The sequence below is a fragment of the Cynoglossus semilaevis genome, chromosome 5 (assembly GCF_000523025.1).
Source record: "Cynoglossus semilaevis isolate Cse_v1.0 chromosome 5, Cse_v1.0, whole genome shotgun sequence".
Taxonomy (NCBI): domain Eukaryota; kingdom Metazoa; phylum Chordata; class Actinopteri; order Pleuronectiformes; family Cynoglossidae; genus Cynoglossus; species Cynoglossus semilaevis.
Window position 1 is genome coordinate 11,492,464 of NC_024311.1, and position 17,118 is coordinate 11,509,581.

General features: G+C 42.0%; 2 protein-coding genes across 2 annotated transcripts in view; both read right to left on the reverse strand.

The window, feature by feature from the left end:
* pde8a (phosphodiesterase 8A) overlaps positions 1-4,747 on the reverse strand; it is a 43,535-nt gene extending 38,788 nt beyond the window's left edge. The window contains exon 1 of the mRNA XM_017032654.2: positions 2,802-4,747. Within this exon, the coding sequence (XP_016888143.1) occupies positions 2,802-2,954 (153 nt within the window). The 5' untranslated portion in view covers positions 2,955-4,747. The remainder of the gene's footprint in view (positions 1-2,801) is intronic.
* Positions 4,748-10,255: 5,508 nt separating this feature from the next.
* On the reverse strand, positions 10,256-15,243 carry gatm (glycine amidinotransferase (L-arginine:glycine amidinotransferase)). The gene is made up of 9 exons (XM_008310467.3): positions 14,872-15,243; positions 13,974-14,180; positions 12,994-13,189; positions 12,366-12,556; positions 12,027-12,164; positions 11,773-11,937; positions 11,496-11,559; positions 11,106-11,222; positions 10,256-11,013 (listed from the first exon to the last, which is right to left on the reverse strand). Exons 1-9 carry the CDS (start codon positions 14,938-14,940, stop codon positions 10,901-10,903), a joined length of 1,260 nt encoding a protein of 419 aa, XP_008308689.1. The 5' UTR covers positions 14,941-15,243; the 3' UTR covers positions 10,256-10,900.
* Between the last annotated feature and the right edge of the window lie 1,875 nt (positions 15,244-17,118).

The window sequence follows — 17,118 nt, forward strand, 5'->3', positions numbered from 1 at the left end:
GGGAGGCACTTGGTCTCCTTGAGTTAGGGCAGTCAGACTGGAAGAGTCAAGGCCAGAAAAATGAGGATGTGTTTTGTTAAGGAGTGTCCCTGTCACTGTCTCTCTCTCTCACACACACACACACACACACATTTTTGGTGTTTGTCAGCACTTCACATACACATAATGAATTCCCTAGCCTTAACCATATGCCTCATTTGAACCACTACGCTCACTCTGCTCTTGAACCTGGAAAAAAAAAAACCCCCGTCTAACTCAGTGGACTGTGTCAAATGTCCCCAGAAACCATCATGTCCCTAAAACAACAGCGTTATGCCATAATAATGTCCCCACAAGTACATCTATACCAGGAAAACACAAACAATCACACGCTCCCCCCGACCTGCCCCCCTCCCACACACACACACACACACACAGTAATGGCCACTATCACAGGACCTTGTACTGGAGCTTTATCGTCACCGGAGCGGCCCAGATGGTAACGTACCCTTGAAAAAGACTCACACCACACCCTCCAAAACATCCACTGATCTATTCTCACCCTCTGACAGAGCTGAAACAGAAATCAGAACAGAGGGACCTCCGACATTTGTTTAATTATGTTTGGAATTTGCTGCTGGATGTTTTTGACTTGACATTCTTTCGCAAATAAAATAAAATAAAATGACTAGTACAATCTGATCCAGATGAGACTTTGACTTTTGACCTAAAAACAATGTCAAAAATCATTTCAGGTGTCAAATAGAAATGTCTGCTTTGACTTTGGCGAAAAAAATATATTGAAAAGAACGTGTATATTAACATTATATATGTATATTAACAATAAAACATCAGTAAGTTCCTAACCTGTCAATAGTCTGTAACTATGTCTCTGTAAAACATAATAAAAAATGTTTAATGGTGTCAAGATTCTGACATCATACTGATTAAAATAAAGAGTGTCACTGTGATGCAATGTTGGGATTTAGAATTATTTGTGTGGCTGGATTTTTAAAACACATTTTTTTTAAAAAGTGATGTTTCTTTTTAAAAATGCTGCTGAAACTGGACTGTGATAATATTAGTCAGCAACAAATTGGGTGAAAGTAGACGACAGCACCAAAGGGTTATGTTAATTCTAAACTCAAAGTTGACACACTGAAATATAATGTTTATATTATATCATATATATATACATATATTTTCATTATATGAAACTTAAAACTTAAAAACCGTCCACTGGGAAAAAACCCAGAGAACGTTGAAAGTGACACCTCACCAGAGCAGATGAACCATTTCTGGATGAAGGAAAACCATTAGTGCAACTCAATTAGGAGACTAATTTGATCAAAGGCACCGTGGACTTAATGACATCAACAGACACCTGGTATCTGTCGTATCTGTCGTAACATGCTAGAAGTCAGCGTCACTCTTAGCGTGTTTAGCAGGCGACCGTAAACATATCACCTCCACCGACTGTGTTCTTTAACGTGACCTCAGTGGAACTGCACATGTAATCGCTACGTTCTTCCTTACGCACGTTTGTTACCTGCAACACTATCATTACATTTTTTTGGAACCATTGTTTGGAGCAAAGCTACGACACTGTCAGTTATGTCGGTCTGCAACTGTAGCTCCAAAATGGTTCCAAAGGGTCAGAAATAAACAGGAACTCTGAAGACTTGAAATACTGGAAGAAGATGTTGGCGTTTTGAAGCGGTAATATTCAATTAGTTGATTACAACTGTGGGCCCGTCGACACCACAACTGTTTTTAAACTAAACCCAACTTAACCAAAAAAATATCAAACTCTGATCTGCCTCAACATGCGGTTCAAGTCAAGTGAACTGTGGTCTGGTTCGCTTACAGAGGGAACACAAATGGACTACAATGTGAACCAAGAAGAGAGAAAGTGACATGGAGTGCGGTGCATTTTGGGTTAAACAAAAAAAAAAGTCAAACAAAGATAAGAGCCCAAAAAATAAAGCAAAGGACTAAACTGTTCTTTACGGTCCACCCTCCTCTGACCATCACAGCCACCAACTGTTCTGACTGCTTGATAAAATGCAGGGCGGAAAAAAAAAAAAAAACTAAACAAATGATGGAATAAAATGCTTTGGCAGCGCTGGTTCAATCAAACCAGGTCTGTCAGACCATGATCTACAGGAGTTAGAAGGATCCACTTTCTTCTTTGGTGGTGAGTTAAGCCAAGCTGTGAGTATTTAGGTCGTGATCATTCTGAATCATGTGAGGATCTTAAAGAAGTGACCTGCTGAAGGATCGTTTTTAGGCCCCAAACAGTAGAAACTGTTTGGGGCCAAATCACAGTAAAAATAATTATCATTAATCATCAGTCCTGGCACTTTGGAGGTTAACTGATTAGCAGTAGCCGCTCCAAAGTGATTCTCACGTGAAAACAACCCTAAAGAGAACAACGCCTCAGGTCCGGACTAAGGCCTGTGACCCAGGACTGTCCACTGACTCTGTGTCATGGCCTAGTTCCTCTAAATGAAGGAAAGGAAAGCAGCCAACTGTACCAGAGTGCAAGGAGAGTGTGAATTCAAACAATGGGATGAACACATCCAATCAAAAAAAAAAAAAAAAAAAAAAAAAAAAATCAGTCGTATCTGTGAACCTGTTTTGGAAAAGTCTTGAATTTATATCTATATAAGGCGTTGAATCTTCACCGCAAGGAGAGTGTGAATTCAAACAATGGTTTGAAAAAAAAATTTTGTGTGCTTTTCCGCACACACACACATACGCACACACACACACTGTGTTTAAATTCCGTTAATGTAATCAATAAGCAGCTGGTCTCTCACCTTGGAGCTCGGGGGTTTCAGGGGTAGTCCCAGGGCAGGATTTCCTTGATGCTGAGTGGTATTAGTCTGCTGGGGTGAGTGGGAATCCTCAGACTCTTTTCCACTGTGGTACACCACCCTATCAGAGATATGAATACTTGAAGCACAGCCCATGCTTCAACCCACTTCAGCCGTTTTCTTTCCTCCTCTTTTCTCTTTCTTATTGTGAAGTGCTCTTACTTCCAGGGGCTTTTAGTGTTGCCCCCCCTCAAGTTTTTCAGGGTCCACTTCGTCCCCCCTCAGTGTGTCATGTTCCTTTCATATAATTCAAAATACATGTAAATGTGTCATCTAGGCCACAACAAAGCCGGTTTCTCAAAACGCTCCGACACAAGGCATGAACAATATATCTTTCTGTCCCCCACCTTCCCCCCCTGGACCAGGAAGCTGATTTCCTCCCACTGTTTTTTTTTTCTTCTTTTTTTTCCGTTTTTCTTTACATGAACTTAATTGAAGGAGGGATAGTCAAATCAACAGTCTGTCTTTGCCGGGAAAACCTTGGCTTCAGCCGGACCGCCCAAATCCACATGGACAGATTTATCCCCAACTCCTTCTCATTTGCACCGTTTTCTCACATCTTCTTCAAGAACTTGATTTTTTTTTTATCATCCAGTGTAGGCCCTGGAAACACCAGCAGAACCATGCAGTCGGTCTACCCTCCTCCTCCTCCTCCACCGCCTGCTTCATGCAACACTTTTATCCATTATTTCTGCTTCGAATGGCTTCATCATGTGCAGTTGTGTCCTTCCCAAACCCGGAGCCATTCAAGATAATGTAGATACAACGGTGTGTCCTGGTGGTCAGAGTCTTGCCTACCCTGTCTTTAACAATCCACAGAGAGTGTCCACTTCACATGAAGACACGGGCCATAAACCGACACTTTAGCTCCAGCCCTGAGCTTTTCATCATCAACAGGGTGAAATGTTCCTGCTGTGAATGATGAGGAGGAGGACTCTTCTCTTTCTCCTGCCCGGTGTCATACACCCTCCGAGAAACGCAACGACGCAACACTCCATTGATGAGGCCAAAGTCACTGGTTCTCAGGCTCCATTCAGGCATCGGCCGCCGGGCTGAGGATGATCCGCCTCACAGAGCTCCAAACCCGGCTGCACACCCTGCTACCAGCAGTCTCCGCCGCTTCCTCTCATCTCTGTCAGAAGGTTAGAATGAAAACATAAAAAAGGAGAGGTCTTGAATACGCACAGGTTCCACCTCTGGAGGATCCACGCGAGTCGGGGAAAAATGTTAACGACAGAAAAAAAGAAAAGGAAGAAAAACAAGACCGCGCTTCGTGTCCGCAAGTTTCGGCAGAGAGAGGACGAGAGGACGGCAGTATTATTTTAGCTTGACGAGGGCGGTGGTGAAGAAATAAGGAAAACAGGAAAAAAGAGAGGCAGAGCTGCTGCTACATAATGCTGCTTTTTTTTCAAGTTTGTCTGTTTCTCTGCCGTTTCTCTGCCTTTTCTCTGGCGTTTGCCCTTCCAATTCTTCGGCACTGCTTGACAGCGGCACATCCAATAAAAGCACCCGCAAGGATTGACCTACAGCCTTTACTGACGTAAATGCAAATGACCTGCAGACAGCCTATCAGCGTCGAGCTCTGTGCCGCTGGGCGGGGCTACTTGTTTCCGTGGGAAATTTGAAAACAGGAAGTGAAGCTGCTGCTACTACTGCTGCACAAAGTGACACATATCTGTTTCCTTTATCGATCGAAAATATATGAACGAGAAATATTAAAGACCCCGTTTCTTTAGACGGAGCAACATTTAATGTATTTCGAGAAACGGGAAAGTGTTTTTTAATCCGTTTTAATTCAAATGTACTCCTAACTAAGTTTAAGACGACTAACCTTCCGTTTCCTTAGAAGAAAATATTAAATAGGAGGAGCACAGCCCCTTGGAGGATCTCTTGAAGCAGTACACACTTTGTACACGGATGTTTACCTTCGAATTCCTTTGGATATCAATTTTAATATATGTCAAAATGGAAATGTCAGTTTATTTTATTTTATTTTTTAATTTGTTTTGAATTAAATCAGCATTTTGACAGTATTTCAGTTGTGGCTCGACCAAAATACAACAAATCGACCTTTGACTCGTTGAAAAGTATCCTCTTTCAGAAATGTATCGACGTGCTCCTGGTTTTTAGCCGTTTCCTGTACTCCCATGAGTAACTGAATGACACACAGGTGTGTGACTGTCACAGTAAACAGTGGTTCATGCAGTTCTCCTACAGCGTTTGAGTAAGACGGTGGTGTCTCGAGTAACAAGTACACGTTGCATACCACTTGTTATGATATTTAGAGCGCGTTCAGAGGCGAAAAAACACATCAACGCAAATCCAACCCTACAGGCAGCCCGTGTCTCGACCACAGACGGTACTTTAGCCTGGTCTGAGTTGAGCTGAATTGTTTCCTGTCAATCAACGAGTGATATAGTGTTGTGGAAAAAACATATTGACAATTACTTGCAGCAGTTAAATACCAAAAACAAACAAATCACAGGTCTGACGCGTTACAGGTCAGTTGACATTTACCACACAACGACGTCTGTGTATTGAGAGCGTTACAGGCACAGCACAGTCTCGATGTGTTAACACAGAACCTGGCACGGGATGAGAATGACGAAGGGGCACGACTGGCGTGACAGGCTGTCAACAGGCAACAGCAGTTATACAGTACCACAGACACAGTACAGTGTGTCTCCAGTCTGACAAGAAAATAAATGACACTTGGACACTTTGTCATCCAAGTGTCACTTAGGGAGAATGAATTGATCCAGCGTCTGCATACCTTTGTCTTCTAATCCTCTACAGCTGGGGTGACAAACTCAAGTTCACAGTGGGCCAACATTTATAAACTTGGACAAAGTCTCAGGCGAAATAATATTTATTGAAAAATTGACTGGAATTGTTCATGTTTTCCCCGTTCTCTCCAGATCTGTAATGTAGAATTTGTGGAAACAAACTTTAGCTTTGCATAAACATTGAATCTGGAACAACCAAAGCTTAATATTATAAACACATGAGAAATTAAATTTGAAATAAAACACACATCAGTGGTATTTGTTTCTTATTATGTCTCTTTATCTGTTTTATGTCATTTCCAGAACCATTTTTTTTCACAGACCAACAACAAAAAACAACAAAATGTATGTGCTGCTAATACAACAAATCCAGTCAGTATTTAGGGGCTATATACCGGCGGGCCAACTCTAGTACACATTTGATATGTGTATATAATTACACTGCGGGCCACATTTGGCCCCCGGGCCTGAGTTTGGCATGTTAGCTCTACAGGGTTTGGCAGACAACGGCAGCAGTCGCTGGGTCAGGGTGGAAAAGTTGGCAAAGACACTAATACCAACTAATAACTGTATGTATCTATTGATTAATCACGATTAATCATGATTAGTCAACAGGATATAAAATAGAGGCTGGGGCTCTAGTGATGAAAAATTGGCTAAACTCCCACTGTGAGTGCGTGCACTCGGCCTCTGTTGGAGCGCGGCTGCCATAACTCTCTGTCATTACTGAATGTGAATGTTTTCAAGGTCAATTAGTAGAGGCTGATAACATCAGTGATGACTGCAGACTTAACAAAGGTCTTCACTGACAGGGTCATACTCCGTATAACAGCTGACCTTTATGTGGAACTCTGTTGGAATTCCCCTGAGTGTGTGTGTGTGTGTGTGTACGGAAAATGGAAAATGTATATAAAATCAGTAAAAAAAAAAAAAGATCATAACAAAAACATTTGGTATAACAGTAGAAGCTCTATAGTTAAAATAAAACATTTCCCAAAACAATTTATACAAATTAAAAAAAAAAGAAAAAAGATCCTTGTTACAGTAATAAGGGCCGCATTCCAGGTAGAGTCTCAGGATTCTGAGAACCGTACAGAGCAGAGTGTGTGCTTAGGTTCACTAAGACCAGTCCTGGTTAATCTTCCTGCCCTAGTTCACCTTCCTCTCCACAGTAGATCATCCATTATATCCACAGGAGGAAAGCCCCGCAATGAAAAGTACTGAAAAAAACCTGCACCGTATGACAAAGGAGAATCAGACAGCTGCTGCAGAACCGCCCTGGGAGGAATGAAGGGAACAATCCAAGGGACTTTAGGTCCTTTCTGATTGTTTAAACAACAGCAGCATGACAACATATATTGGAATGTTAAAAATACATGTTCCAGTCACAACCACTCCTTCACGAAACTAAAAAAAAAAATCCTAAACCAAATGCAGTAATTAGATTTCTGAATTTTGTACTGACCTTCACGTCCGCTAGTCCTTTGACAGTTAGCTTTTAGCTTTTTGTTTTATTATTGTAACTGGGTTTAAAATAACTTCAAATAAAGGTTTGTAATGGTTTTTGTAATTCCTATCATTTCATTCTGCTTTTCGAACCCCTTTCACTCTCGGCAGTGGTTATGTGGTTAGCGCTCTTGCCTTACAGCAGTTATTAAGACTCTCACATCTCAAGGAATTGCTCGAATCTTAAAAAAAAAAAATCAAACACACAAACCTGTACGAAGGAAAAGGTATACGTGTGCAGTACACAAACATGAATAGAAATAAAAATACCACTTCCCTTCCCCAAACTGCTGCTTTATTAGTACATGTATTCCCCGGTGTGTTACATTGTATAGTGATGTAACGGGGTTTCCGGTACTTGAACTTCCTGTCTCAACTGCACAGCAGATGAGAAGCGACCACTTCCCCGCAGCCGGGTATGAAGTGAAAAAAGCGGCACAACATTTTCAAATTTAAAGTACTTAAAATATTTGTTGGTCTGTAAGATTACTTAAAGCATGTAATATTTATATTTGAAGTTTTTCCTTACTATTTGTGAGGAACTATTAGACGTATGTGTGTGGCTTTGGCCACTAGATGGCAGCAGATGAACAGAAAACCTAACCCCATCAGGCGACGGTAGGGTAGCGCTTGACAGCTCAGAGGACCATTCACAATGATCAATTCAGAGGAAGGTTCAAACATCCGGTTCGGGGACTATTTCCGGCCCGCAAATCCCCCCACATCTGGTCCGTGAATATAAGTCATTAATAATAATAATAATAATAATAATAATAATAATAATAATAATGTTAGGTAGTGGTGATTCCAATAGTGGCTGTTGGGCCACGTGTGACCCAGACACAACCTCCGAGTGGTCCTGCCTGTGGTCATTTGAGTCCTTCAAATGACAGACTGACAGAATGAAACAGCCTGGTAACAATCAACCCACAATGCATCTGCACATGTGTCTAGAAGAGTTGTTCAATTTGTCGCTAACTCTGGGGGAACTGAAAACATCCAGTTGTTACGTTCTTACATCCAAATGTTTTGGTCCAAATCTTCCAGTAACTTAATTTTGATCAGTCACAGGAAATTTTTCTCAGACCTTCACCTGAAACAAACTACAGACGCATAACGACCCCTCTGACTGACGGCCAGGTTGGTTAATGTGTTATCACAACATGTGGTGTGACATAAACCTGGTCCCAGTTGAACTGATATCAACCTGAAGGATTTGGGTTGTCCGTCATTCATTCTGCTCCATGTGCGATAGCGGTGGTGGACTATACCCCAGAGCAGTAACTGAGTACTACATCAGAAGACGTGTACTTCAGACAGATTTCATCTGAGATATTTCCACAGGTGCTGTGGAACTTATGCAAAAAATGTGTCTAACCCAATCACCCGATCTGACCTACAAATGTGGGCCAGGGCTTATCTGTGTAACACTTTGATAGCTTACTTACATACACACATTTACAATAGTACAATTAAGATATATATATACTGTAGTAAATGGGAACAGTGGTGATGGACTTTATATTCATTTGTGTTATGCTGTTTTCTAACTAATAAACAAAGATATTTTTATATATTTTTTAAAAATCGCCTCATGTTGCATAACCCTTGTAACAATATTTTGAGCATACAATTAAAAAGCCTTTTTTTCCCTGTGGTACATAATAAAAACAGCCACTTCAGGGACAACATTTTTTTAAAATCACATTTATTTTGGACACAATACAAAACATCACTCTCATCCTTCCGCTGAGCCACGATTCCCTTCAATTATTGTTTCAAAACAAAAATCAGGGCTGACTCCAAGATGGAAACGGCTAACTGTATCCAACGGCAAAGAAATCCTCAAACTTTCAACTCTTTTATTGTTTTGTTTTGTCTTGTTTTTTTTTTGTGTGTGTTTTTTTTTTTTGCTTTGCTCACGCGAGCAGCCAAGCCGTTGAGTGAGAATGACAAGCAGCATATAACTGGCCCAGATTTGCAGCTAGAAGAACACAGGGAGGCAGAGGCAAAGGTGTACGACATCTGATATGGACCGCAAACTATTTTAAGTCAGTATATAAAAACACCAATTCTTGGGAAAATCCAATGAAGAGTATGAAAAATATAAATAGATCTTCGTCTGTTCAATCAATTCAAACGTTACAAAATAATATACCAGCAATAAGAAATTAAAATCAGTTAATGACCTATGTAACAACGTGTAATACAGTAAAAATATAGAATTTTGGCGTCCAGGTTTCGATACGGAGGAGGAGTTGCTCCTCCTGTGCCCTGTTTTGATGGCATTCACATACCAAACTGTACCTTGTCCTCAAAGTTATGACGATAAACTCTTCACGCTTCACAATAGCCAGGCCAGAAATGCAGTTAATATTGAGGTGACTGACTCGGGTTGACCGATGTGTGGTCGTTTGTTGCCAGTGAGCACACAGGGTAATGTGAAATATCTGAACACATCTGTTTGCAAAGGCATCGTGATGCACAGCAATGTCAAATCCAAACGATTCATACATGATTATTTAGAACAATGAGACCCGATCAAAAAATAATAATTAAAAATTAAAGTACCTGCTGCCACCTGTTAGTGTGTTTCTTACACATGTGACAGTTGCACGATCGACTAGTTAGGCCTAACCTGCACCAGGTGACAGTGAAACTAAGTCTAAAATAGAATACTTCAGTCCTTCAGTACTGTGCAAAAGTCTTAGGTCACCACTCGCTTAAATCACGTTTGTTTTCATATTAGCGTCACAGTTACGGGGGGTTACGATACATTGAAATATCGCAATATTTCCATTTTGATGTTCTACAGCACTGTATCAATTTGGCGTCGGTTCCATGTTTTTTTCATTCAGTACTGTGCAAAAGTCTTAGGTCACCACTCGCTTAAATCACGTTTGTTTTCATATTAGCGTCGCGGTTCCGGGGGAGTGGGGGAGGGATTATGATACATCGAAATATCGCAATTTCAGTTCGATGTTCTACTGCACTGTATCAATTTGGGCTTTTTATCAATCGTTGCCCCTGTATTGTGATACGTATTTGTATCACCAGATTCTTGCCAATTCACACCACTAGCAGCTGTTGCCTACTGGGTAAAGGGCTTTTTATTGAATGGTTGCTGGTTAAAATCCCCAAGCACCAAACATCGCCCTGCTAGTATGTCTGAGGTGGAACAGTTAAAATCTACATAGAACCTTCTACATGACAGAGAGAGGACAAAAAAAAACAAAAACAACTACGGAGCCATTCTGGCCCCCTACAGGGTTAAGAGAGTACTGAAAAATACAGTGCTTGTTTTTATGCTGGGAGTTGGCAGTGGGGCTGAGGTTCGATGGTCGACCTGGAGTCAGGAGTCGACCTTTCTTGTAGCTTTAGCATTTGTTAGCTACTTACTTGGAAAGAAACAAGAGGCTTCTCTGCTGCTCACCTTTTGACTCCTGAAGTATCCTGACTCCACCCACAAATGATAATGAGGGATTAACATTAGAGGTCGCTTCGCCATAATTCATTCCTGCATCAAGTGAAATTAAACGTGAGTGGTGACTCAAGACTTTGTTTTCCACATTATTATTATTACTATTTATACGCTGCTGTTACTGTAGTGTGTGGTGTAAACTATACACTATGTAAAATGTCTCTACAGTCGATTGATGTGTAGCCTACATGACTGACAGTGGGATTAGGACTCAGAACAGAGGCTTCAATCTTTAAAAGCTCAATATAAACTGCCTGTTTCTGGCAAGGCTAGTGGAAGTAGGACTGCAGGGTACCACGGCGGCGGACATCGCTTGTCCAGCAGTGGAAGCCACCACCCAGTGAGTTGGCATGACGAATGCTCACCTTTATGGTCTCGATACCTGTGAGAAGGGAACCCAGAGGGAAACATTGATGCACAATGACACGACATGGAAACCTGAACTTTGACACGTGAACCGTTAAAGAATCTCACCAAGATTCTCAAACATTTTCTGAATGGTGGTTTCCTTCTCTTCAACCATCACACGCTTCTCATCCAACATCAGGACATTCATGGAGAGCCACTTGGAGGACATCCACAGAGGGTGGTCTACACAGTGAAGAGTAGATGTGAGACCAAGACCAAGTAAATATCTGTAGTTAGTTATACCAAAATAACATACTGTAATTCTGAAAAAAAAAAAAAAGAATACAATAAAATTATATAATGCTAACAAAAATAATACCAACAGTCTTGGCCACAAAAATGTTTCTTTCATATGTTCATATTCTTTGGTCATGGTGGCAAATCTTTTTTTGTCCACCACACCAGGCTTTCAACACATCTGTATATCTTGCTGTGCATTTGTGTTTCTTTTCTCACCATCAGGAATCAGAGGTGTTGGAGGTTTCACCACAGTCCAGCCAGCCTTCTTGAACATTTCAATCTGTCACCACAAAAAACAAGACTTCACAACATGTATTTAAAAATGAGCTAAACCTTCAGTGCAGCTGATTGGTTCTCAAACTACGGTACCCAAGCCCCCTCTGGCACGACCACCAACTCTAATGGCATCGAGCTGGATATAAATACTTTTGGACGCGGTACGTGGGGTGAACATGGTGTTGATGCCTGTGGTTCAACACCGGACGTACTGTACCTGGTGACACGGGCGATCAGGGTTTGACAGAACCAGTCCAGGCCCAATGATGTTGAAAGTGGCATCAATGTGCATGGGATTAGGATCCTTGAATGAGATGATGTGGATCTTGTAATCTGGGGCCAGATGGCGACGCATCCATTCAATTCCCATATAATTTGTAACCTGGAGAGAGAAAACAGTAGAGTTACTGTACGTACGTTCTGAAAATGTACTATTTCTTTGTTGTCTACATCAAGTTCAATGTCTCCTACCTGACTCCTCTGGACAAAGATGTCCTTTCCAGCTCGGATAAAATCAGCAGCGTCGAAGCACGGCTCGTGCTCCGTGGTCACAAACTTCCCCTGGGCGGCCAGCTTGTGTCTGTCCTCCACGGTGCGTATGGGATATTTCTGTGTCAGAGGACAGAGAATAATTGACTCTGAATACAGCGTTTATCTCTGGAGGCTTTCTTCTCTAAGCTTATCATCGTAGCATGCATTAGCGGCAGTGAACAGTATAGGGTCAAAGTTCAGGGGTGATTACACAGAGGGTGTGTGTTATCGACAGCCCAGCAGAGGACACGTTCACAGATCCTCGGTCGGGGGCCTCACCTGGTCGTACAGCTCGTCGGCCATGGTCGGTTTGGGAGCTGTGGTCCATTTAGCACCTTTTCTGAAGTATTCCTTGATCAGAGGTCTGTAGGCCCTGTACTCAAAGAAGCGGGATCTCCAGGCCATCGGAGCCTCAATGATCTCATTCCCAACAACCAAGAGGATGTCCCTGGGCATGGCTGAGTACAGGCCTGCAGAAGTAGCACAGAAAATGACAAGACTGAGCCGTCAATCGATTGAACCTCATTCGTTTCTTTATCTTTGAACTTGATTCATTACGATTAATTGCGATTAATCGAATTAAATAGATTAAAATTTGGAATGGATTGACAGCCATAATTAAGACCAGGGATGGGTCAATCTGATATTCAGAATCAGCATCGGTTCGATATCGTTCAAAAGTTCAGGAACAAATAGCGAACAAAACTCCAACTATAACCGGTCCGATCTGATACCTGAGTCTAAATGTTCAACCTAACTTTTTTTGAAAGCGTGCCAACTTTTCCATAAATGGGGTTTTCACTTGCGCTTTGTGTTTACTAATCAACAACTAACTTAAATACTTCAAACCCAGTGGAGTAACAGGGTTGTGAAGGATTCAGTGATAATGAAGCTAATACTCATTTACCAGTAGATGTGAAGTCGGGAGTCTTGTACTCCATAGACCAGTCGATGGGCTCCGGCCTCCGCACGCTGACGCCCTCATGACGGAGGATATTGCACATTTCTTCAACCTCAGCAACAGCTTTTTTTAAGTGGTCCACAGGAAAAGACTGGCCCCCGTACTTCTGGAAGAAGGGCCAGTTCGTCTCATAGGTGTTGGCCTGCAAGGAACCTCAAGGTCAGCCCCAACGTTCCACGCAGGAAGTGAAAATTTAGAACATGGTAAACTACCTCTTCTCAAATTACAGGTCCTAAAGTCTAAATTCTGACTGTTTCCATGTTGATCTGCGAATAAATCAAGAACCAAACCATAAAATGTTTCTTTTTTTCTAAGGATTTTGATTTCAATATTCTACCTGTTTAGTACGAATTCTGACTTTTCTTCGTAGGAATTCTATATATTTTCTGCCCTAAAACTACAAATTTTTTTTCTCTTTTTAGAAATTTCAACAGCTTTTTTTAAGTGGTCCACAGGAAAAGACTGGCCCCCGTACTTCTGGAAGAAGGGCCAGTTCGTCTCATAGGTGTTGGCCTGCAAGGAACCTCAAGGTCAGCCCCAACGTTCCACGCAGGAAGTGAAAATTTAGAACATGGTAAACTACCTCTTCTCAAATTACAGGTCCTAAAGTCTAAATTCTGACTGTTTCCATGTTGATCTGCGAATAAATCAAGAACCAAACCATAAAATGTTTCTTTTTTTCTAAGGATTTTGATTTCAATATTCTATCTGTTTAGTATGAATTCTGACTTTTCTTCGTAGGAATTCTATATATTTTCTGCCCTAAAACTACAAATTTTTTTTCTCTTTTTAGAAATTTTACTCGTGAAAAAGTGAAAAAAAAAAAATCAGACTTCAAAGTATTTGCACATTTTACTATTAAACTGCGTACATTCCTACTGCAGTGGCCTGTGATTACACCGTGACGATGTCACAGTTCGGCTTACTTTCACTTCCACCGTGAAGGGAGGCACGTGGGCATCTTCAGCACGACCCACGATCACCTCCTCCAGAGGGTCCCATTCATTGTAGCAGCAGACCGGGCACTCATCCTGCTGCACGGCCCCAGTAACACGTTCCTCTTCAACTGCAGCTGCAGCACTTGATGTGCTCTGGGACAGCCTCTGCACCCAGCCGGTCACTGCCCGGCCAAGCTGGGTATGGAACAAAACAGAAAAAAAAAAAGAAAAAGCTTTTTAATAATAAAAAACATTTAAAATAACATTTAAAAATAATAAAAAACATTTAAAATAACATTTTTAAAAAAAAAAATATATTAATTGATTTATTTATGTGATGCATCTGTAAGCGGAGTTTTAGGTCAAGCACATTAACCTTTGACATGAATAAAACGGTAATGTAGTGTTGGCCTGGTGCCGAAGTTCACGTGTTGTGAAGGAGGAGTCGTATCTCCTCAGATTAGGGTTGGCGGTTTGACTCCTGCTGGCTCAGGAGCAGCTCCAGTGTCACCGAGTTTGCGAGCGCATCTGTGCCAAACAGCTGTTCACCGTCACTCACGGAGTGGCCCCCAGAGGGCAGCGGGGTGGGCGGGAGAGGCGGTTCAAAGAATAAATCAAATAAATCAACAAATCTGTTTGAATGAGAATCAGTAGCAGCAACAGGACGTGTCAAAGATTCTCCTTTTCGCCTCAGGGTTTTCCACCGCAGCTCTGTTTGCAAAAGACCCGCGTCTGCTGCGCTCCATATATGGATTCTACGCGCACGGGACTTTGGGGGGAGGAGGGGCTCCATGTGCTTTAATCGCAAAAAAAAAAAAAAAAAAAGAAAAAGAAAGAAAAGACAAATAAATGAAAAAAAGTAAAAAAAAACCACTGCAATACCAACCATGGCTCCAATCAGATGGGCAGCCTCGGCCCCTCTGCTACCTCCTCTCAGACACCTGACTCGCAGCATTGTCCAAAGTTTGAGTGGGTGAAATGACGCGACGCAAGATCCACGGATCACTTGGCTTAAGAATGAAGACGCCCCTAGTTCTGCAGCCGGCTTTATAGCAGCAGGTGGACGTGCCTTTGAGACTATTGGTCGTCTTCGTGTTGTGGGTTGTGAGGCAACGTGACTTGAGAAAAAAGCTATTCTGAAACCCAATCCCCTGCGCCAGCAAATTCTTATCAGCCCGGCTGCCGATTTGAAAAGGTTTCCGGGGAGAAGTGAGTGAAAAAGTGTCAGGCTGGTGCCACTGTGCAGAGGGGGCTCGATGGACTGCTGCACTGTGTGCTCGAAATGTTAAGTACATGTGTGCAAATATAAAAGCAAGAAGCAATCACAGTAGTTTCCATGTCGGTGCTCGAAGAATATTTACACAGAGTTCTTCTTAGAACTGAAAGGAAAAATCCTATTTTATGCTCAGATGTTTTGAGTTTCTTTCTCTGAATATATTAATTGATTTATTTATGTGATGCATCTGTAAGCGGAGTTTTAGGTCAAGCACATTAACCTTTGACATGAATAAAACGGTAATGTAGTGTTGGCCTGGTGCCGAAGTTCACGTGTTGTGAAGGAGGAGTCGTATCTCCTCAGATTAGGGTTGGCGGTTTGACTCCTGCTGGCTCAGGAGCAGCTCCAGTGTCACCGAGTTTGCGAGCGCATCTGTGCCAAACAGCTGTTCACCGTCACTCACGGAGTGGCCCCCAGAGGGCAGCGGGGTGGGCGGGAGAGGCGGTTCAAAGAATAAATCAAATAAATCAACAAATCTGTTTGAATGAGAATCAGTAGCAGCAACAGGACGTGTCAAAGATTCTCCTTTTCGCCTCAGGGTTTTCCACCGCAGCTCTGTTTGCAAAAGACCCGCGTCTGCTGCGCTCCATATATGGATTCTACGCGCACGGGACTTTGGGGGGAGGAGGGGCTCCATGTGCTTTAATCGCAAAAAAAAAAAAAGAAAAAGAAAAAGAAAGAAAAGACAAATAAATGAAAAAAAGTAAAAAAAAACCACTGCAATACCAACCATGGCTCCAATCAGATGGGCAGCCTCGGCCCCTCTGCTACCTCCTCTCAGACACCTGACTCGCAGCATTGTCCAAAGTTTGAGTGGGTGAAATGACGCGACGCAAGATCCACGGATCACTTGGCTTAAGAATGAAGACGCCCCTAGTTCTGCAGCCGGCTTTATAGCAGCAGGTGGACGTGCCTTTGAGACTATTGGTCGTCTTCGTGTTGTGGGTTGTGAGGCAACGTGACTTGAGAAAAAAGCTATTCTGAAACCCAATCCCCTGCGCCAGCAAATTCTTATCAGCCCGGCTGCCGATTTGAAAAGGTTTCCGGGGAGAAGTGAGTGAAAAAGTGTCAGGCTGGTGCCACTGTGCAGAGGGGGTTCGATGGACTGCTGCACTGTGTGCTCGAAATGTTAAGTACATGTGTGCAAATATAAAAGCAAGAAGCAATCACAGTAGTTTCCATGTCGGTGCTCGGAGAATATTTACACAGAGTTCTTCTTAGAACTGAAAGGAAAAATCCTATTTTATGCTCAGATGTTTTGAGTTTCTTTCTCTGAATATGACAGTGTTGTTCTTTTTATTATTTTTGCATATGTAACTGATTGGACATATGTACAACTATTTTATAGAATATTATAATTAAAGTGTTGTTCTTTTTTGAGTTGTTCATAAAAATAAAATAACATGTTTAGAGGGAAATCCGAGTTCAGATTCATGACAAATCTTTGTAGCGAGAAATGCTATAGCTATTCTATGAAATCTTGGTTCTTGTACAGAGAACAGATGGGAAGTAAAACAAACAATAAAACAAACAAACAAACAAAAATACTGTGAATACTTTAACGACAGCTATGGCTGTGGAGAATCTGAGAGGTTGGTTGTGACTAAAGGCAGAATAAACTGAAAACTGGAACAACACATGAGGCTGTAGTGTCTACACAGAGTAACCACAGAGCCAGCTACTGTCTCCTCGCAGCTGCAACCTGCGGCCTTGAAGAAAACTGTGGCAAAAAACTCTGGGACAGAAGTATTGAAAATATAAGATACATTTCGAGGACGATTGACAATCAAGCAGGTGGTTCCTCTGGGACTCTCTGCTCTCTGTTTCCGAGGCAGGCGCGCTAACCGCTGCACCATG

Bases quoted from the DNA above. Each gene is read 5' to 3' on its own strand.
- gatm (XM_008310467.3), bottom strand. From the start codon at position 14,940: ATGCTGCGAGTCAGGTGTCTGAGAGGAGGTAGCAGAGGGGCCGAGGCT. The intron at 14,181-14,871 runs GTTGGTATTGCA...TTCCATACCCAG, and splicing joins CCCATCTGATTGGAGCCATG to CTTGGCCGGGCAGTGACCGG. The intron at 11,014-11,105 runs GTGAGATTCTTT...CCCTTCTCACAG, and splicing joins GAAAATGTTTGAGAATCTTG to GTATCGAGACCATAAAGGTG.